Here is a 22,073-nt window from a genome sequence, read left to right on the forward strand (position 1 = left end):
GGTAACAGGTGAAAGGGCTTTATACTTTATAAACTGTAGAGTGCAGGGCAGATGTGAGCCATCACTGCTGCTCTTCATCCCTCAGTGAGTGCTGTTAGCTGTTGGTAATGTTATGTCACCCATCTGGGGTCATGCAGAATGAACTAGGGAATCTCAGCTGGGCGTGGGGCATGGGTTCCAGGCCTCATGCAGCTGCACGCCCTCCCCACACAGCCCCGCAGCACTGGTCTGTAAAGGGCTTCCCTAGTTATGCAGTTCGGAGACAGTGACTGAGGAAGGCAGGTCGGTCTGTCGAGGCAGGGGAGGCAGCTGGATCCCCCTCAGCCCATTTGGAGCTGGCAGATAACCAGTTTTTCTGATACAGCCCATCCTCACTATTCATGGATTCTGTATTTTCGAATTTGCCTACTCACTGCAATTTATCTGAACCCCCAAATCAGTACCTTTGTTGCTTTTGTGATGAGTTGCAGACACGCGCAGAGTGGTGGGAAACACAGAGTCACACACATGCCCGGCTGAGGTCGGACAAGGCGACGCCCCATCTCCTTGTTTCACCTCCTCCCTTTTGCAGTCTGTTTAGTGCCATGTGCTTGCACTCTTGTGCTTTTCGTTAGTGACTTTCGCTGTGTGAAGTGGCCCCAAGCGTACAGTGCTGTCTATGCCCAGCACGAGAAGCCTGTGATGGGCCTTATGGGGAAATATGTGTTAAATAGGCTTCGTTCAGGCACCTAGTGCTGGTGGCCCATTAATGTTGCTGACCCGATATACGTTAAATAAGGTGTCATTAAACAGAAACACATGGGACTAAGTTATATATTGACTGGTTGACAGAAATGTAACCAGGAACTTGCAGGAACCCAACCCCGTATTCCCTAGGAGCAGTAGTAGCTCAGGATTTGCTAAATCAGTGTTTTTGGCTGCTTCACAGAACAGAACTACCTGAGTCACGAGAACAGACTGATCACTGCTGTTGCTCTAGGGCCCAGCCCCGCAGGGAAGGCAAGCCGCGGGCCCGGAGCTGTCCGTGGTGCTGCCGCAGTGAGCGGACGGGCATCTGGGGACTGCATCTCTCTCCTAAGTCTGTCCCTGGATTCAAGGGCCCGGAAACCCGCTGCCGCAGTGGCCAGATGGCAGGGAGACAGACACGGAGAGAGTCCTGGAGATCAGGGAGCTCGCTTTTGGAGTGGCAGCTCCCAGGGCTTATGACCCAGGGGATTTCTTGCTGGACAGGCCTTGGGAAAGGATGCAGGGAGTTTACCTGTGGGAGAAAGAGACAGCACTGATTTCACAGGCCACACAAGTGTCCATTTACCTCTCATGTGTTTATTCACACAGTTGCTGCACCACATGGTTTAGGGACACTGGCAGGGTTGGGATCCAGTGGCCTCATCTGAGCCAGCCACACTGCTGACAGAGACATACAGAGCAGCAGTGCAGAGGGCCCCCACGAACGTACACGTGGACAGAACTTTATGGCTCATGAAGGACTGTTGTATTGGCCTTTCCCCCCAGTTCTCACCATTGGTTCTGGGAGGCGGGCAGGTTAGACCCATATGACAGATGGAGTCCCTGGGATTCAGAGAGGTTCAATGACCTGACCTGGCTAGGGAGGAATAGAATCAGGGCCTTTACTTGGGCATATTTGGCTGGAATCCTAACACTGCACTGTGCCTCTGTGAGTCTGAACTCTCACCCTGACCCTGACCCTTCCAAGCATTTGGACGTGGACTGTCTCTTCTCCCTCCCTCCTCTTAATCCCTCTGAAGATGGGAGTCCCTTCTCCACCCCCTTTCTATTTCTCTGTCTCGTGGGCCTTAGGACATTCATCAGAAGTCATACATTCATGGGAAAAAGTAGTATCATCTTACTAATAAAAATGTTAAAAGTAAAAAAACAAGAAAAAGAAAGCAAACAGTCCTTGTGAGGTTCTGCAGCTCCTGTCACTTCAGTGTCTGTGTTTCCAGGGCCCTGTGTGGTCTGTGTAGCTGTGGTCAGCGTGTCTGCAGCTCCTGTCACTTCAGTGTCTGTGTTTCCAGGGCCCTGTGTGGTCTGTGTAGCTGTGGTCAGCGTGTCTGCAGCTCCAGCTTCTGCTGTTTCACCAGACGTTGTGTTACACACGTTTCCACGGCCACCGGGGTGGGAGTGGGAGTGGCGGCTGGTGCATCCCAGGCCAGGTGGCGCTAGCCTGGGCCGGGGGCTGGCTGGGAGGTAGGGGAAGGATTGAGTGTGCCCCCCCGGGGGACTTTCTGAGGGCCATGTGACTGCTGGGAGTTTCAGTTGGAAGTTTAGGTGTGGTGGGCCGGTCCCCTCTGAGATGTTGTTTGGGAGGGGCCTGTGGAGGAGGCGGCCCTGACCGTCGGGCTGGACACGGAGCTCGTGTGTGAGCTGAGCCTTCATGTTAGGAGGAGATATTGGCAGACTCCTGGGGCTTCAGACTTCACTCATTAACCAGGCTCGATGAGCAGGGAAGAAAGTGATTTTCCAGCATTTAAAGCTGGGAGATGGGACCCCTGGTGTGGACCATGGTGAGCCAGGCCTGGCCAGGCACTTGGAATACTAGAGAGCAAATCGGCATGTTTGTGCCTTCTCCAGCTTGTCTCTCCTGAACACAGACTCCTTGTCCTCCCTCAGCCCAGAGCTCGGGCTGCCAGCTGCCCGCTGAGTGCGTTGTGTTCATTGTCTGCTTCCTCTGCTGGCACAGGTTTGGAGAAGAGCACAGTGCATTTTCCAGGAGCCTGAGTGCAGGGGTCTGACACACCTGAGGACCTGGCAGTTTCTGGCTCTGCGATCCTGGGCTCCTTCTTTAACCTCCTGAGAGTCAGTTTCTTCTTCTGTGAAACGGGGTGGGGAAAATAAGACTGCCAGGGAGAGTTTAGTGAGATGATGTACCTGGCTCTGCCCAGCGCTCACGTGGCAGATGGTCAACAAATGATAGCCGAGGCCCTTGTCATCACTGCTGCTGTCTGGGTGCCCGAGGTACCACCACCAGGTTGCTTCTGCTCACAGAATAAAAAGGGAGTGCCTGAGGGGGGCCATGCTTGACCCCGAGGGATGCTGATAGCGAACTTGTACTTCACTGTGGCAGGTGGTGGGATTTTAAGCCCTGACCACTGTTGTCACGGACAGAGCTGCTTCTGTATCCCCTGCGAGACCAAGAAGCAGTCGGTGTGGGTATCTTTGGCATTTATCCGAGACCTTTTGCTGGGCTTTGGGCTCAGAGGGAGCTGAAAGTAAACAAAGTTATGGGAGAGTTTTGCTAGGAATAACATAGCACCTTGGTCTAATTTTGCAGGGATCTGTAGGAGCATGAATTGGGCATTGGCTGTTGTAAAAGTGTGGCAGGAACATCAAAGCAATGATGCAGAATGATGCTGACAGCATCCTTCCACCTGGTGCCTGTGAGACTGGGGAGGTGGCTGTCAATCCTACGGGCTCTCCTGGCCTTTGCCCCCAAGGCTGACAGGTGGCCTTTGTCTTAATCAGGCTCGCTGACCTGGACCCCTGACCATTGGGGCCCCTTCTGTTTTCCTTCCATTGGAGCCAGACAGGACTTGGGAGTGGGTGGGCCTCAGGCCCGGCAGAGGGCAGGGGGCAGGAGCTGGTGTGGAGCCCTGGATCCTTGGCAGTGGTGTGGCTGAAGTAAACAGTCTGAGGTTTTCTGCATGCGGCTCAGTCCCCCAGAGCCTGCTGGCTGAGGCACCCCCCACACCCCCCGAGGAGGGGTGTGGGCTGTAAGTCAGGGGGCCTGGCCAGTCCTGGTCAGGCCGCTGAACTGCCCGTGAGGACTAGGGAGGGCCCTGGCACTGGCTGGCCCTCAGGTTCCCCGTGTTCAAGGCTGGATTAGGTCTGTCCTCCCAGCGCCCAAGTGTGAGGCCTCAGTCACTGTGGTGAAGTGGTTTCTGGAGAAAGAAGCCAGCAACAGTTTGAGGTCTTGGGTTTCTAAGAAATAGGGCTGCAGCAGATCTTGAAACTTCGTCGGATCTGAACACACCCACCTTTGTGGGCCCTGCTCTGTGCCAGGCTCGGGCTTTCCATGCCCGGGGTCTCCGGCAGTCTGCGGCCACCGCCAGGCCCGGGGGATCAGGGAGGCCACGCTGCTTGCCCGCCGTCACGGAGCAGGTGCAGAGCTGGCGTGGAAACCCAGCTTTTCCTGCCGGAGCCTGTGGCTTTTTCGCCTTGTGGGGAAAGAGCAGCATCAGGATTTATTTGTCATGAAGAAATACCATTTGTAGTGAACAGAAGAGTCAGTCTGGCGGGCTGCGAGGCTCCGAGTGCTGGGGTGGGGGTGGGGGTGGGTGTCTTCCCGGTGTCCGCCTACAGCTGAGACTGGTTGGCCAAGGAGCAGCTGTTCCTTTAAGTCGGAGTCTCCGTGGGGATTGCTGCAGCGCGGGGTGGGGGCCGAGGGAGGTGCCTGCCTGACGGATCTCCCCTCCAGAGCCCTTCCGGCTCTGGCCCAGACAGTCTGCCAGTGACGTTCCCTCTTACCAGGTCTTCCCTTTTCCACCGAAGCTGCTGATTCATCCGTGGGCTGGAGTCTGCTCGGCTGTGGGGCCCGCAGGCCGCCGCTGGATGGAGGAACTGGGCCTCCTGGGAGGTGTCCTTGAGCCTCTTTGGATGCCCCACGGACAGGAGGAGGGGGGAGGCAGGGGCAGGGGTAGGGAAAAGGGGGCTCTGAACACCATAGAGCGTTGGCAGTTTCCTGACCTGCGCAGTGGTGTGGGGTGGGCAGGGGGCAGGGGCCAGGTTGACCCGTCCCTCCTCACTCCTCTTGGCCTCCCTGTGCAGGGTGCTTCAGGGATGACCGCATCGTCTTCTGGACTTGGATGTTCTCCACCTACTTCATGGAGAAGTGGGCCCCACGGCAGGACGACATGCTTTTCTACGTGCGCCGGAAGCTGGCGTACACGGGCAGCGAGGGCGCCCTGGATGGGAGGAAGGTGAGTGCCGCTCGGCCTGGGCCAGGCCTCCCTGGGGGTCTGCTCCTGGTGCGCGAGGGGGCTTCCCTGCAGGAGAAGTGGTGGTCACTTAGCACCTGCCGGGTGCCAGGAACTGTGCGGGGATGGTCACACGTGCTGCCTGATGGTGGGGTGGGCTGGGCATGTATGTACAGCATTATTAGTCTTCACTGGTTATTATCACTATTGTGCCTTGGAGGAAACTCGTCCCAAGGCTGGGTGGTTTGGCCAGCATCTCAGGATTGGTAAATGAATGGGAGAGCAAAGATTTGACCCCAGAGTCCGGAGTCCTCCCTGGCCATGGGCAGGTGACCCGGCCCTGTGGATGCAGACGCCTGCCAGTCCGAGCCCTCACCACGGACGAGACTCAGTGCTGCGCTCTCTGCTTCTTGGTCTCCTTGTGTCTGCCCAGCCGCTTGGCAGGGCGGGTGTTACCAGTTCCCTTTTCACAGAAGAGGAAAGCGAGGGCTCCCAGGCGGACTGACTTACCTCAGGTGTTCATCCGCTAAGTTTAAGCTTGCAGAGGAGTTAACAAAACAAACTTCGCATGTTTTTCAGAAGCTTTAGTGGTCTATAAAACGCTTAAGGAGCCTGCATGCCAGACACAGACACACATTGTGGGGGCGGGTCTGGAACTCGCAGCATGCCTAGTGTCCCCCGGGCCGTGTCAGCGGGGCTCGCACCTTCCCTGCCTGTGCTTTCAGCCCGAAGTGTGCAGGACAGGTTTCCTGCACACGGACAGGCCTGGTGCCTGCGGCAAAGGAGACGTGGCGGCTTGTGTGCCGGCGGCCATGTGGCTGGTCTGGCTGGGCTGCGTGACACGCAGGAAGAGCCAGGGTGGGCTTGGGTCCTCTGGTGTCCATCTGGTGTCCATCTGGTGTCTGAAACAGCTGCTCTGTGTGACCGTGTTGTCACCAGGGCAGGTGGGCACTGGGACCCAGAAGTGCATCGCATAGAGCTAACACAGCATGGTAAATATAGTGACCAGAAGGCAGGGGAGGGGTCAGCAGAGGCCACTTGGGTGAACTGAGCCTGAAAGGAGGGGAAAAGGTGCTCCATGGCAGAGGGGACGATGGCCAAGCTGGGCCTGAGGGTCTAGGAGTCTGTGGAGGCAGGGGCTGCTGGTGGTTCTGTGCGGCTGAGGGTGGAAAGGTGAGGATCCCGGGAAATGAGGTGGGCGGGGAGCAGGTCACGTGGGCACTGAAGGTGGTGCCCAGGAATTTGAGTTTTATCCTCAGAACCCTGGGAAACCACTGAGCCTGATAAACTGAGGAAGGCAGCATGGTCAGAGTTCCATTTAGCAAGGTCTTGGGTGTGGGTGAGGAAGGACTGGAGGGATCAGAGCAGGAGCAGGAGCTGCTCAGAGGCAGCAGTGGAGGGGCCAGCAGGGGGCAGGGAACGGGGCCAGGAGGGTGGCTGAGGAAGTGGGCCTCCCTAGCAGGGCTTTGGGTGACTGAATGTGGGCAGAGGGGACTCGGTGGGGCAGCTTGTCTGAGGCTCTCAGCTGTACCTTAGACCTAGCTGTACTTAGCTCTAGCCAGGGAGGGTTTTCTTACCCAGACTGTGCCTTGAGTTCTCCAGCGGGGCAGGAAAGAGAAAGGAGAAGTCAGTGATGCGTGTTCCCAGAGCGGCCAGGTGGGAGCGGAGAAGAACCAGCGGATGGTGGCTCTTTCTTGTGGGGAGAGAAGCCCTAGGACTCAGGGCTGAGGAGTTTGGAGCAGGACGGCCTGGGGCTGTGTGCAAACTCCTCTGAAGACTGGGGAGGTGTTGAGGTCCGTGAGGGGCGCCTGAGTCCAGGGGAGCATGTGGCAGTCTAGCTGTTCATGTGCTAGAATGTTCCAGTGAACACCTGCACTGAGCCCTGGGAGCATAGAATGCCTCAGACTGGCCCAGCCTGTCCGGCAGCCCAGCAAGGAGTACGTGGAACGGTTGGTGCCATGATGCTGGGAAGAATGAGGGGTGACTGGGGACCCACAAAGAGGAGGAGGTGACATCTGGTCGGAATGTCGTAGGACAGGGAGGGGGACAGCAGTGGCCAGGGACGCGAGTGTGGAGGGACCTGCAGGTGCAGAGCGGGAGGGATGTGACGGGGCCCTGCCCTGCTGCGCCAAGTGCTGTCAGCCCGTAGTGTTTGGAAAGTAGCAGGTGGGCAGCGACGTGGGGAGACCCTACAGGCTTGGAGGTGCGAGGTGCACAGGGTGGGGGAGTGGGGAGACCACACAGCTGTTCCCAGGCAATCTCTCTGCCCCTGCTGCTCAGAAGAACAGAAAGAAAGGGGAGCCCTTGGCAGGCGTGCCGTGGGCCTAAACGCAGCGCCTGCGCATTGCCGGTTCTCTGCGGCAAGCCTGGGCTGCTTCCCGCCCCCTCCCCATCCTGCAGCCCAGCTGGTACCCGGTTGCCATAGCGACCCAAGGGCTTCCTGCGCTAGACCAGTGGTGGAGGGTGGATGGGTGGACAGGCTGCCTGTAGGCAAGGTGAGGAGCAGCAATGTGGGTGGGACAGAGGCTGGGAACCCCCAGCCTGCTGCAGGGCCCTCGGGACGACTCCGAGACTCAGTTCTTGATTAACTCTGGGTCGCATGGCTAGAGAACCAGGAGTAAATTGGAGCCCACTTCTTCTTTAACACCTGGCTGGTGGAATGGTCAGGGAAAGGATGCCCCGGTGGGGCTGGCACTCACTCTGCCCTGGGCCTTGCAGCTGGCAGAGGCCGAGCCCGAGGTGGAGGTGGAGGTGTACCGGCGGGACTCCAAGAAGCTGCCGGGTCTCGGAGACCCTGACATCGACTGGGAGGAGAGCGTCTGCCTCAATCTCATCCTGCAGAAGGTATGGGGTGTAATGGGGGCTGGGCTCCGGGAGGAGGGTGTGGGAAGACCCCAGAGACACAGACCCCTCCACATGCACCATCCTGCGCTCTCTTCCAGCTGGACTACATGGTGACATGTGCTGTGTGCACGCGTGCGGACGGCGGGGACATCCACATCCATAAGAAGAAATCCCAGGTGAGCCGCGGAGCTGGGGCCCCAGGCCTCCTGACAGCCGGCTCAGCCTAGGGATGCCAGCCCTCTGTCTGCCCGCTAGTTTATTTTGGGAGATAAGTCTTCCTGCCCACTTCTCTGCCCCAAGGTGAGGGTCTGACTCCAGAAAGCCATTCAGCTTCCCGGGTCCTGTGTCCCATGCAAAGGGCCCTGAACCAGGTCACCTGAACAGCCCCTTCCCGGGCGGTCCCTGGGGCCAGGCCCTGACTCAGCAGTGTGACTCCTGCGACCGCACCTTGGACAACACACTCCACCCAATCGAGTGGCTCCAGGCCTGGGCGCAGGGGGGTGCCCCACTCAGTTCTTAAATCTACATCTTCTTTCTTCCAGCAAGTGTTTGCATCCCCAAGTAAACATCCCATGGACAGCAAAGGGGAGGAATCCAAGATGAGCTACCCCAACATCTTCTTCATGATCGACAGCTTCGAGGAGGTGGGCTCCGGGTGGGCTCTGTCTCCCTGTAGGCCCCCCTCCTCGGGGAACGTGAGAAGCTTCTCCCTCAGGCCTCACACCCTTCCAGAAAGGCGGTGGGCTCACTGCTGGGCTCCCGCTCTCCCTGCTGTTTGCCTCGGGGCAAGTGAGGTCACCTGACTGCGAGCCTCAGTTTTCTCATCTGTGAAATGAGCGTCAGGGTTGAAAGATCAGATGAGCTTGTGAAGGGAGAATGCATCGTAAACTCCTACAGAGCACGCTGCCCGGGCAGGGCGAGTCATCGTTGTCGCCCTTAAACTCTGCACAAGGCCCCCACGCCTTGGGGTCCTAGGATGTCCGAGGTGGGCGGGGCTCCAGAAGTTATCTGGGCCAAGCTTCTGGGTTGTTTTTTTTTTAATGAGGGGATGGTAATTAGGTTTTGTGTGTGTTTGTTTATATTTGGAGGAGGTACTGGGGATTGAACCCAGGACCTCTGCATGCTTAGCACGCTCTCTACCACTGAGCTATAGACTCCCCCCCAACAAGCTTCTGTTTTAAGTGTGGGAAAACTGCGACCCGAAACAGAAGGTGCCTCGTCCGGGGAGCTCAGGGGCTGCTCCCCATACTGCCGGCTGCCGCGCAGCCGCCCCCACCTCTGCCCGGGCCCCTGGCGGCGGAGCTGGCACCCAGCAGAGGGGTCGGCCCAGGGAGGGAGGGCTCACGGAGAAGCGGGCGGGGCTTCAGGTCTCTTCTTGGTTTGGTTGGTGTCTTGAAGCATCTTAGGTGCCAGACTCACACGGCTCCTCAGCGGCAGAGCTGAGAGTTGACCCTGAGTCTGTGTGACCTTGAGGCTCGGTCTGCACAGCAGCCCTGGAGCAATGACTGCCCGGCCCCCGGGCCTGTGGCTGCACCCGCGCGGCGAGGCTTGCGGAGGGGTGCGGCGGGTGGGCTGAGCGCCCGCAGACGGAGCAGAGGAGGTCCTGGATGGCGGGCCAGATAGTCCCTGAAAACTGTTTTAACTCCCTGGCGTGAGGAAGAATGATGTGGGTCACCATTATAGACCCCCACCCCCCTCCAGACGCGCCCCCTGCCCTGCGGGTAGGCTGTTCCCATTCCTGTGCTGGTCTCAGTGGAGCGGAGGAGGGGAGGTGGCCTTGGGCAAATATCTGGACGTCTGTGGCTCCGTGTTCACTTGCAGAACGGGAGCTTCTGAGCAGTCCTCCCCAACAGCCCTGGGCGAGTGGGAGGGGTGGGGGCTGGGAGCCAGGGTGTGGCTTGGGTGGTGGGCAGCTGACAGGTGATGTCCCTGTCTCCTCCTTGCTCCCACCCAGGTGTTCAGCGACATGACCGTGGGGGAGGGAGAGATGGTGTGTGTGGAGCTGGTGGCCAGTGACAAAACCAACACGTTCCAAGGGGTCATCTTTCAGGGCTCCATCCGCTATGAGGCTCTCAAGAAGGTGTATGACAACCGCGTGAGTGCGGGGCGGTCCGGGAGCACCCGCAGCCCCCCTCAGGCCCCGCCCCACGCTGTGCTGTCCCTGCCCCTCCTCAGAGCACCTGCAGGCCCTGGGCCCCTCGAGGCGGCTGAGAGCCTGCGCTTCGCTGTGTTCTTCGCAGCGGCCTCAGCCCACTCCCCCCGCCCAGTGAGCACACTCCTGAGACTAGCCCCTGAGTGACTGAACTGAAGGGAGAGGAGGCCGGTGGACGGGCCGCTGTCCCGCAGCTGAGCCCTGTCCTGAGGATGTCCTCCCTCTGGGATGTGGGGAGGAAGGGGGCGGGGGTCCCGCTGGGCTGGGGCCCTGTCCCCAGCCTGGTGCTGGGCCTGCCGTGGGGCGGGGTCACTGGGCTGAGAGGAGTGGCAGCCAGAAGTCTCCAGCCTCCCAGCGCCGCCCTGCCTGGTGGGTGAGCCGGGGTCAGCCGGGGCTCCCTCTCCCCTGGAGGCAGGGGCGAGTCATCACCACTGCTCAGGTCCCCAGGGGAGGGTGTCCCTACCTGCCTGATTCAGGCCATGTCCCCCTGCCCGCAGGTGAGTGTGGCCGCCCGCATGGCACAGAAGATGTCGTTTGGCTTCTACAAGTACAGCAACATGGAGTTTGTGCGCATGAAGGGGCCGCAGGGCAAGGGCCATGCTGAGATGGCGGTCAGCCGTGTGTCCACTGGTGACACATCCCCCTGCGGAACCGAAGAGGACTCCAGCCCGGCTTCGCCCATGCACGAGCGGGTAAGGGCTGTGGCTCGGGGAGGGGCTCCTGTCCCTCAGACTTGCTCCCCACCATCTCCCAGATCCTCACAGCCCTGGGGAGGTAGGTGTCATCCTCCTCACCCCTCTGGTGTGGAGGCCAAGGTTCAGAAAGAGCAGGTGATTTGCCCAAGGTCACACAGCAGGTTAGTGCCTGGGCCCTAGGCTGCCACTGCAGGTGGGCTCCATCTCCAGAGTCCTGGCGCCTGCCTCAGTGGACCTGCTGGGTGAGTGTGGGCACGTGGCAGGTGTGGGCCTCCCTAGAGAGAGAGAGGGATGACGATGAGCTGGCAGCCCTCTGTGAGGGTCAGCCAGAGCGCAGAGGCCCTGGCGCCGCCCAGCCCTTCTCTCTGCTTGGGCCGCTTGTTACAGGTCTCGTGCGCCTGAGCTGCTGGGAGGCCGCCAGTGGCCCTTGGGCAGCTGTGAGCTTTCCTGTCTGCAGACCTGGGAACTCAGGCTTGCTGGGTTTACTTGTGCTGTCCCAGGTCACACGGCTCCCGTGTGACAGCACCCAGCCTTTGAGCCTTGCTCTTTCTAGGCCGCCATCCTTCCCCAGGGGTGGGACACTGAGACCGTTGGCGGCTTTACTCCCAGAGCCACCGGGGTGGCCCAGGACTCAGGCAGGACAAAGTCTTCAGCCCGCTGGCTGCTTTTGGCCCAGTTGGGCCTTCCCAAGGGGGCTGCTCCGAGCTGTGGGTCTGGACGAGGACTGGTCCGTCAGGGCACCGTGGGCAGGGAGGCAGCCTTGCCCTGCTCGTTGCCAGGAGAGGGGCTTGCGGGTGGGCTGGGATCCAGGCGCTGCTGCTGGCGTGAACTGGGACAGGCCCCTTCTCCTCTCTGAGCCTCAGTTTGCTCATCCAGAAATGGGGTGAAAACGCCTGCTGCCTGAGGTAGAGGGTGCTCAGAGGAGCTGCGTGGGGCGGGCCCTCAGGAGCTGGAGGGAAAATGGCTCCTGGGAGTTTGTGCCGGCTCCGCCCGAGGCGAGGGAGTGGAGCTGCTGTACTTTTAATTCTGTGAAGCATGTTAACTGCGCACATCTGCGGGGAGTCCGAGGATGGTTTTCTTTCTACGTTTTTTTTTTTTTTAATCTTTTTATGATATGAATTTTCTGCAATGAATGTATTTTATAAGCAGAACAGAAACAGTAAGTGCTGTTTTTTGTGATGATGGGTGAGAATTCCAGGTAGGGCCTCTCTTGTCTTTGGAACAAAGATTGTTTATATGTCTGAGATAAGGAGCCTAATTCTTCTCCCTGGAACTAAATTGCCCACTGAGACCCTAACAAATGTGTATGTGAAAGTCGCTGTGAAGGTGTGGCCTGGGCTTGGGCTGGACAAACCTGGGAGCCAGTTCCAGCCACATGTCTGCCAAGTGATCACACATGGGTTACTAGACCTGCCTGAGCCTCGATTTTTCCTATCTATCAAATAGGGGTGATGATCTTTCTCTCTTGGGGGGCTGCGGGGGCTGCAGGAGACGGTGCCTGTGAAAGCCCCGGCCCATAGTAGCAGGGAGGCCTGGGGTCAAGGGGAGGGACTCGCCAGGGTCATGCAGCTGTCAGTGGCAGGCCCTGACCTCCCAGGGCTGCTCAGGCCCCCACCCCCTCTGTGCTCACCATCACGTGTCCCCCTTTTCCAGAGGGGTCGTTTGTAACCAGCACATGACAAATGCAGACTCTGTGTGTATTGTGGTTTCTGGTGTTTGTTTTTTATCTTTTAAAAACCTTCCCTGGCTTATGGGAGGACCATCTGGAGCCCAGCGGCCGCCGGGACTTTGGTGGATGTCGGAGCCATGACGAGGAGGCTGATGGGACTCCCGAAGTCTCAGTCCCAGCTCACCTTGTTCCTCAGATTCTTGTTTGCATGGGGAGGAGGGAGGAGATGGGCCAAGTTCCCTCTGCCTGGAACGCCCTTCCCCCCCTTCTTCACCTAGCGAACTCCTACTCGTCCTTCAAGACCCAACTCGAGCAGCGTCTCCTCCGGGAAGCCTTTCCTGATTTCCCAGGCTGTTGATTCCTTTTGCCTCTGTGCTCCCCTGTATCCTGTGCTTCCTTTTTTCTGTCTCAGCAACCAACATTCAGTCTGTGGTTGTCACTTTCCAAGTCTTTCAACTCCAGCAGACTGTGAGCTCCTTGAGGGCAGGGATCAATGTCATAAGCCTGTGCTTAGTGCTGCCCTGAGTGGGTGTGGAGAGTGGCTGGTGACTCACAGTCTGGTTGAAAGAGAGGAGAGGAGGAAATGGGAGCAAGGACCACATGGCCAGTGAACGTCTATGAAAGGAAGCTGGGGGAGAGGGGGCAGGGACATATTGGCCAAGAGAAGAAATTAGTGAAGAGCATGGCCTCAGGGGCAGAAGACCTGGGTTGCAACCCTGGGATGGCCACCATCCTGCTGAATGACCTTGGGCATGTCAAGGTCACTGTCCCGCCTTGGTTTCTTCTTTGTCAGATGGGGCTGGTGCTTGTTCCTGTGTTGTGGGTGGTCAGGAAGGTTCAGTGGATTCAGTGGCAGGGCAGGTGCTTGTGCCACGTCAGCATCTGGGCTGGCTTTGTGCTCGAATGAGCCCCTGACCAGTGTGTGAGGCCGGCAGGAGGGTGGCCGGGTTCCCCCGGGTCCCCCACTGGGCCACAGGGTGGCCGCCCTCAGCAGGGCGGGTCTCCTTGGTCTGAGGCAGGAGATGGGGGCGCGCTGGGACCCCGCTGGTGGGCCGCTCTGGTGACTCATTCCTTGTTCCCAGGTGACCTCCTTCAGCACACCCCCGACCCCCGAGCGGAACAACCGGCCTGCCTTCTTTTCCCCGTCGCTCAAGAGGAAGGTGCCCCGGAACCGGATCGCGGAGATGAAGAAGTCTCACTCGGCCAACGACAGCGAGGAGTTCTTCCGGGAGGACGGCGGGGGAGGTGACCCTGCCCCTGGGCCCCGAGGCCCCTCTCCTCTTGGCTTATTCACTCATTTTCGTTTAGAGAGCGAGCGGGTGCTGCCAGGCCTGGGGTTGGGGGAGCTGTGGACAGACAGACAGAAGCCCACCTAGAGGAGCTCTCGTCCCAGTGCTCTCGGCGCTCAGAGGCCGAGGCCCAGGCGGCAGCGTGTGCATCATTTCTGGGCTCAGAGACTTCCAGATGTTGCCGGTCTGACTGTTCGCACTGCGGGTGCGAGAAACGCCTGCTGAGAGAGGAGCTCTCTGGTCTATTCGTGCATTTTGTCACCTCCCTCTGCTGGCTTTTCTCCTCCTCGGTGCCGTCTCTGACCAGCTCAGTGTCGCTCTGGAGCCTCCAGTGGGGTGTCCCTCAGGGCTCCCCTGCCCTTCTCATGACTCGCATGGCCTTCCCGAGCCTGGGCCTGTGCATCTGGTGGCCTCCTGAGTGTCTCTGCCCAGGGGTCACAGAAGCCCTGTTCTCATCGACTCGCAATCTGCCGCGTCTCCCAGCCAACCTGCGCCTTCCCACTGCTCCCTCCGTGCAACACGGGCCCACTGTTAGCTGTGCAGCGGGAGGGCTGGGGTCGTGTTCATTGTAAGAGCGGCAGGAAGTCATTGGCGGAGCTGGGCCACGGCACTGAAAGGTCCCGACTGCCAGGACCCAGAGGCAGAGGCAGAGGGCCTGCTGGACAAGACCCGGGCCAGGGCCAGGAGATGACAGCACTGGCCTTGACCTGCTCTTGAGTGAGCTTGGGCAAATGCCTTCCTCACCTCAGCTGGCTTCCAGATCAGTAGGGGGGTGTTGATAACCCCAGCCTGCTACCCTGGTGACCCATAAGACTGGGTGATGGTGACGGGTCATCTCAGCCTCACCCTGTGCCCTGCAGGCTGGCAGTGCTTTGTCCCAGTGACAGGCAAGGCTAGAGGGAAGTGGAGAAGCGACACCGTGTGGCGATGTGCGCGTCCCACGGAGAAGACTCCGCAGCACAGAGACGGAAGGGTGTCAGGGAGAACTTGGAGGGGCAGAAATGGGCCCTGAGGGGTGGGATTGGGCTAGAGAGGCAGGAGGGGGGCCAGGGGTCACAGGCCAGGGTGCTAAGGCGCCCAGCAGAGGGTGGAGCTGGCCCAGGGAGGAGTCACTTGGGGAGGAAGGTGTTCTCCTTGCTGCCTGGGCCTGACTGGCCTTGCCTCCTCCAGCTGATCTGCACAATGCCACCAACCTGCGGTCTCGGTCCCTGTCTGGCACTGGCCGCTCCCTGGTCGGGTCCTGGCTGAAGCTGAACAGAGCGGATGGAAATTTCCTTCTCTATGCACACTTAACCTACGTCACTTTGCCGCTGCATCGGATTTTAACAGGTAGTTTGAACTTTGGGTGGGACCTCAGGAAACTGCAGCCCCTAAATATACCCCTTTGGGTGGCACTCGGGCGCCTACCCCATCCCCTCAGGAGTGGCTGCCGGCCCTCGCGGTACTGGGCGGTGGCTCCAGAGTCAGGCCAGCCCACGTGTGAGCCCCGTCCCACGTGGCCTCGCCAGGCTGTGCAGCTGCTCCGAGCCCCTTCCCCCTCTGTGATCCAGGTGCTACAGCACTGTGCTTCCCGCGGGATGGGAGAGGAAATGCGCGTGGACTGCTGGGCATGAGCCCCCTTCGTCAGTGGAGCCCTCGGGGTGTTAACCTCCTTGTCTACCCTGCCCCCCACCGCCCTAGACATCCTGGAAGTGCGGCAGAAGCCCGTCCTGATGACCTAGCCGTGTGCGGAGCCCCCGCGGGGCCCCCAGCCCTGCCTGGGCCTGGGCCTGCTGCCAAGTGCCTACCTGCCCACCGCCACTGGGGTCTTCTGGGACCACCCAGCGCCAGAGCCGGAGCCAGGCGGGGCCACTGACTCCCGGGGCCAGGGCCGACTCCATGAACACCAGCCCAAACTGAAGTGCCTCTTCCTCCTCCCCTGCTGGCTCTGCTCCTGCGCCTGCCCCCCCGTCACCCGCCAGCCCATCTCTGGAGAACCGTCTGCACCCAAAGAGGACCAGAGATGCCGAAAGGCCATGAGAGAGCAGAGGAGCAGCCAGCATCCAGAGAGAGTCCAGACCAGCGGACCCGAAGCTCACATCCCGACAGACAGCCGGCGGCGACCACCCAGCCGGGAGCATTCAGTGCGTCAGACTGTCAGCGCCTAAGGAACCCGGTTTAAGATTGTGTAATGCTGTGCGGATGCCTTCAGCGTGCAAGTTAGTCCTGATCGTCTGTCCTCCCTCGTTTACTGCTTGGTCATCAGTGGGTTTGGGGAACACAGCTGTTTGATGGTTTTGCTCTGGGCTGGGAATACCTCACCCCACGCCCGGTTCCAGAAGGGCCTCGAGCTGGGCAGACAGGCCCCAATCCCGCCAGAATGGCCTTTGCTTCCAGCCAAAGAGCACCACCAACACACACCTCCAACCTGGAGATAACCCGTCTGGGCCTCGGCTGGTGTGCCCCACAGCACTGGAAGCGGGTGGGAGGGCTTGGTAGCCAGAGGAGAAGGTGGAATCTCTGCCAAAGGGTGGATGGTGCAACGTGGGGTTGGCGTCCTCCCGGGAAGGGTCCAGGCAGAACCTCTGTCCCCTGGGGCTGGGGTGGGGGGAGTCTCATCCTCCCTGGTTTCCTAGGCCTCATTCCTTTGACTGGGTGTGCTGGCCCCCTTCCTCAGACCAGTCATTGAGGCAGAGAGGAAATGGCTTCCATGTGGCAGGTCTGGTCTGTTCGAGGGGGGTGGCCGGCCGTCCAGTCCGGGTCTGGCCCAGCCCCATCCGGCTTGAAGGTTTCTGGTGATGACGGCGCGCTGTGCTCCTCTCAGAACCACGGGTCTTCTCGGGAGCAGAGGCTCCCCTACCCCACTGGGATAAGCTGTCGGCTGGGCCTCTGCTGCTCTGGTTTATGTCCTCAGGAATACTTGAAGGATTCCTGTTGCACGTTTAGGGGGGAAGAGGGAGAGGAGGGGGCTCGTTTACCCATCCGTTTCTATTCTGTGTGCTCCAAGGGTTTGCACTGGGCTCCGGGAACAGGGGACTTACTTTGGGGCTTTCTCCAGATTTTGTATGCTGTTATTAAAAGCGAGCTATTGCATTTCATTCTGCCTCAGTTTGCCCACCTGTACGTGGGGCTGATACCACCTACCTCACTGAAGTCTCCAGGGTTCCAGCGCGATCGCCAGCCCTTCTGCACAGCTCAGCTCAGGTCGGGGGTCAGGCTGTTGGGGTGCTTACCCTCCGCCCACACCCCGGTCACCCAGGCCAAGGAGGCACAAGCCGTGGGGCTGGGGCAAATGTTCTTGCGTTCTCTGACAGTGCCCGGCTCATCTCCGCTGTGCCTCAGTTCCCTACGCGACTTCATGTTCCAAAGCAGTGTCTTAGGGCAGCAGGTCCCGCCCCGAAGTGTTGGCGCAGGGCCACCGGGAGCCGGGAGCCGGGAGCTGAGCCTGGCCCAGTGTTCCACGATGCCCTCTTGAGTATTTGCTGGGGGTGCCCAACGCTGCCCGCACGAGGTAGGGGCTGAATTACAGCCTTTTCTTCAGGCTTTCTTCCCTGTCATGTGGAGTTGAAGGCTGGAGATCAGTTCTGGGAGAAATGCAGCCCCAGGGGCCCTTCTGTGGAAGGAGGAGGTCGCCTAACACACGCGGAAGTGCAGCAGCCCTCCCTGCTCTCCAGAGTGAGGAGCCCGAGCCCGGTCCTCCCGCTGGACCCAGAAAGCAGCCGCCGCTCCTAGGGGCCCTGGGTGGGCTGGGCTTCTCATCTGTAAAGGGCAAACCTAAGTTCTGCCCGCCTCGCAGGGGAGCTGAGGGCTAGTTGCCGCAGCGCATGAGAGTGCTGACCGATCTTAGAAGCGCGTGCCCGCGGTGGTTTAGCGATCACATGTCATCTGTGACGCGTGTGGACACACACACACGGTGGTGTGGCTGCTTTATATCCAGCACTATGTGGCACCGAGCATTTACAGGCACCGTGCTAAACATTTAGGAACTGTCGTTATCCCCTTACCGAGGAGGACACAGCCACAGAGGGGTTGGCAGAACTGCCCGGGACTGAACAGCGAGCAGGGGGCAGGAGCCCCACCCAGGCACCCGGCCGGCCCCCGTGGCCATGGAGGACACCGTGCTGCCCCAGGACAGATGCGTGAGCGTTCCGTGGAGTCGACCTTTCTCGGGCTTTAAATCCTCCAAAGGGTACTTCTGACGCTGAATTTAAAACATGCTTAGAGGCACTTGGTAACTCGGCAGTAAGCTGTTACTCTGAGCTTGCTTTTACCAAAGTCACAGATGACATCAGAAACAACGTAGCAGCATAACCAGTGACGGGGCCGAACCAGGGCCCCAGCATCCCTGGGTGGCCGGGTGCTGGTACACCTTACGTCAGGCCAGCTTCCGTTTTCTGAGAACGTGCCTGTCTTCTGGATAACGTGGGGGTGGCCAAAGCGTGTGGACATCTCTTAAATGGGAGTGGAGTTAAGGTGCAGTTTTACTCTGAAACTGTAACCTCTGAGGTTTTTAGGACATTAGTCAGAAAGTTACCTTCTAGAGAAGTGTCACGACAGGGAGCGCGCCGTCGCCTTCAGCACCTGAAGGCTGGGCAGTGTTTAGTCTCACTTCTGGCGTCTTACGGAACTTTCAGTAGCCCGTGAAAGCAGGTGAGGCTTGTTACTGCAAAAGAAGAATATATAAAGCGTAAGTAAGAGAGAAGTAGTCCAAAGAGAAGAAAAAGCAAAATATTCTATAGCCTGTCAGCTTGGAGACAGGGTGGGTTTTCTGACGCGTCAGAGCCTTGCTAACATTTGGGCTTTTCAAGGACTGTGAACAAATCATCAGGACTCAATTAGGCTTCTCTCCACGTGGATGATGATGGTAATGCCAGAAAGGCCTGTTCCTGATGTGGCCCCCCGCCCCCAAAAAGAATCTAGCTAGAATCAAACCATGATCTATTTTGCTGTTTATCACAGACAGACTAGTCAGTAGACTCCTTTGAAGAATGATGTGAAACTTTTTTTTTCCATTTAAAGACATTCCACAGGGAAGTCCCTGTGGAGTTAGTATATTCTAACTTTTGAAAAACATATTTGACATTATCATCCTATGGTGGTTTTAAATTGCTGGCCAAAATTCTTTTAAGATTTACATATAAAAGTCAACTTTTTAATGAGCCTTATTAATAGGTTTCACTGATGCACATATATCCTGTTCAGTTTTCCAATTTAGCTGGAATTTAGTTTCATATCCAGTTTCAAAAACCAAGTATCTTTTGAATTATGTTGTATCAGAGAGCAGAATTGCTTCTCTTTAAGGAGGTAACCGCCCGAAAGGACGCAGACTCTCAGAAGAATGTAAGGGCCAGCCGACACCTGGCCCTGGAGCCCAAGTGGAGGGAGCCTTTGGACCCCTCCAGCAGCACTGCTCCGGGCCAGGTGGCCAGAGTCCCACCCCGTCCCTCTGGGAGTCGGGGGATGGGTGACGGGCACTGGGGCCTCTTTCCTTTGTCCCTTTTCACTGGCTGACCTGGCACTGACGTGGCCCTCAGTGGAAAAGGCACCCTGCAGCCCTTCTTATGAGCCCTGGAACAGACGGCCCTGGGGAGCTCCTGAGACCACGCAGAAGCCAGGTCACTTGAACGCCCAGCGGCCTGGGTTGGGCTCTGGGGTCTGGAGCAGGTGGAGCCTCAGGAGTGGAGGAGGCAGCAAGGAAAGTGTGTGTGTTTACAGTTTTCTCCTCTTCCCAGGGCGGACGCTGGAGCTCAGATCAAGCCCAACGGGCGACGCCCCAGCTCTGCTGAGCCGCTGGGAGTATCCGGTCTTTTGTTTCCCACTTCCTAGAAGGTTGGGTGATTTAGGTGTAAATAGTAATCTTTTATGGTTTCCAAATGAGTTCTCTGTACGAGAATATGTAAACCTGCAAAGAAAACCTGTTGAGATTTTTCACTACTTTGAGGCTTAACTACAATGATTTCTACAAAGTATATTTTAGGACAAACACCATGACAACATACACTGTCTGTATAAGGACGCACTGTCAGTGCTGTTTCCATGAGCACTGTCAGCAGCTTCTGAATCAGCCATCTTCCACGTGCAGTAGAAATAGCTCCTAAGCAGTGTCTGTGGGTGGCTGCCAGCTGTGGTTTATGCCTTTGCATTTCTTTTGAAAGTTGATTTGCATGTTGGGTATTATTTATTTTTCTTCTCTAATGAATCTGCACCTGGTCATTTTTTTCTCTAATGCGTGTTTCAGATGAAACACTGTGTAGATATTACAGCAATGTGTTAACTTACTGACTGAACCTTAATTTCCCTCCATTTCTTAAGCTTTTTTTGGAGCTTTATCCAAGTTACTTTATCAAAAGACAGAAGCCACCCTACACCCTGGCTTTGGCAGGCCTGGGAGTCAGCAAGGGGGCCTGGAGGCCAGCAGCTGCAATTTGGCCAGATGCTGCATTTGCAAAATTAAGTCAGAGAAGCGTTTCAGGCCCAGCTCTCGGCCCCCGTAGAGGACGACGTACCCTGCCAGTTACACTGCAGAATGTCCCAGGCTTTTGCTAGAGAACCTCTTGAGCCCTCACGGAAGTGGGGAAATGACTAGGATAAAAGGAGCCCCAAGTTTCGGCAGGTCCCAGCAGGCTACCTGGTCTTCGGGGAGATGCGTTTTGGACAGTGGCTCTTGGTTGCCTCCCGACTCTGCAGTTCATCAGGTTGACGATGAGAATGCTCACACGCCGCTCAGACCGCCCCTGCGGGGCTGTCACAGGTTCGCGGTAGCCGGAAGCACCGCTCAGGCCGTACGCTGCTGCTTTCCGTGGTCAGATGGACTCATAAGGTGATGGGCACAAAGCAGGCCTAAGACACTGTAGAAAGTTATAGAAAATAACAGAATAAAAAGGGGGGGGGCTCTGGGAGGAACACATACACACATCTGGAAATACAGGAAGGGTCATCTCATCAAATGACATCTCTCAGAAACAGTCATTGCGTTAGAAACACCGGAGCCGGGAGAGTTCTCTGAACCACAGCATCGCCGAGGGCAGCCTGTACAAGGTGGTCAGGAAGGAGGCAGTTTAGCAGGTAAAAAAGATGATTTCCTCGTCATCCAAGTCACCCCCACCCCTTGCTGTTAACTAATTAGGAGGTTGTTGTAAGGCAGAGTCTCTGCCCCGGAAGCTGCCTGCAGTAACTGCGTTCCTATTAACCGCCTGCTCTCCAAGGCTGTACTGCTGTTTCACTTCCTTTATCCCAACCTAGAGACACTTTTAGGAACCACTGTCATGGCCCAGCTTAGGGAAAAGTGGACTGGAAGGGAGAACCTTGGGAATTGTATACCGGGAGGAGGGTAAATGTGGAATGACTTAATCTACACAGTAACGCGGTTCATTGTACATATACATGTTGAATGTGTAAACCTGCTGTGCTTTGTGCTTGATCGTTAACATGACACAACAGCTGGAAAATTTCTATGAGGAACGGAAAACATTTGTTTGGGGATGATCAGACAACAGGTGTCTTTTCTTTTGCTTACAGCTTCATTACATTCCCTCCTGACGTGGCTTCTGCAGAAGCCAGCCCTGTTTAACGAGATCCTTCTTTCCTACTTGTGGACTGAGGTCATCTTGGAATCTGACTTTAATAAAACGGTTAGGTTGCTCAATTTGAAATACCATGGTTTCTAGTGAACTTCAGTGATTGTATTTTGAATAAACAATTTTGTTCAAAAGATTTTAGCCCATTTCGGAAACCAGAAGCTTAGTCCTTTAACGGGCACATACATACCTTTAAGTGGCAACCTGGACGGTGCCCACAGGGATCTGGCCCCTCTGCAAGCTGCACCTCCTTAGGGGTTTCTGAGCCGTAAAGCAGAATCACCACCTGCCTTCCCAGCAGCAGCAGGTCGGAGGGAGACAAGTACCAAGGCAGGCATTGCTCCTGGCCACTGTGGCAGTCACTGCGGCAGTCACTGCGGTTTCCCCTCCGAAATGTGCCAAAGCGGCCTCTCATCTTTAAACAAAAGTCACGAGGGGACACAGATGTAGCCCAGTGGTTCGCAAATTTGACACGTGTCCAAAACACCTGTTAAAACCCAGATGGCTGGCAACGAAATTTTCTGGAATTAGTGGTGATGGCTGCACAACTCTCAATGTATTAAAAACAGCGGAACTGTACTGTTCACGTTAAAAGGGTAAATTCTGCAATATGTGAATTGTATCACAAAAAACAAAACATGTGCCCAGACTGCTGCTGAAGTTCTGATTCAGTAGGTTGTAGGGTGGGGCCCAGAGTTTGGATTTCCAACAAGCGCCTGGGTGTTGTCACTGCTCCCAGGACCACACTGAAGAACCACCGTGCCAGCCCAACTATTCAGCTGAGTACCCAGAGCAGGGCTGTGTGTCTGAGATGCATTTTCCTCCTTGGATAGTACCTACCCTCTTAGTATCTTCAGTAGTTTCCATTAAATATTATCAATTCAAGAAAAATATTTTGATGGATAACTTAGTCTTTGTAAAAATGTCTTTACCA

The 22,073-nt window shown here is 57.3% G+C and overlaps 1 protein-coding gene across 2 annotated transcripts in view; it reads left to right on the forward strand.

The window, feature by feature from the left end:
- Positions 1–21,214, forward strand: part of KIAA0930 (KIAA0930 ortholog) — a 38,706-nt gene extending 17,492 nt beyond the window's left edge. Inside the window, exons 1-10 of one of the 2 annotated variants that reach the window (XM_064491375.1) lie at positions 4,464–4,594; positions 4,786–4,937; positions 7,653–7,778; positions 7,877–7,954; positions 8,321–8,422; positions 9,733–9,873; positions 10,428–10,622; positions 13,377–13,539; positions 14,754–14,912; positions 15,264–21,214. In XM_064491375.1, the coding sequence (XP_064347445.1) occupies positions 4,570–4,594; positions 4,786–4,937; positions 7,653–7,778; positions 7,877–7,954; positions 8,321–8,422; positions 9,733–9,873; positions 10,428–10,622; positions 13,377–13,539; positions 14,754–14,912; positions 15,264–15,304 (1,182 nt within the window). In that variant the 5' untranslated portion in view covers positions 4,464–4,569 and the 3' untranslated portion in view covers positions 15,305–21,214. Of the gene's footprint in view, positions 1–4,463; positions 4,595–4,785; positions 4,938–7,652; positions 7,779–7,876; positions 7,955–8,320; positions 8,423–9,732; positions 9,874–10,427; positions 10,623–13,376; positions 13,540–14,753; positions 14,913–15,263 lie in introns of those variants that run through there. The other variant, XM_031463422.2, reaches the window with a different exon arrangement.
- The last annotated feature ends 859 nt before the right edge of the window (positions 21,215–22,073 follow it).

This window comes from Camelus dromedarius, chromosome 11 (assembly GCF_036321535.1).
Source record: "Camelus dromedarius isolate mCamDro1 chromosome 11, mCamDro1.pat, whole genome shotgun sequence".
Taxonomy (NCBI): domain Eukaryota; kingdom Metazoa; phylum Chordata; class Mammalia; order Artiodactyla; family Camelidae; genus Camelus; species Camelus dromedarius.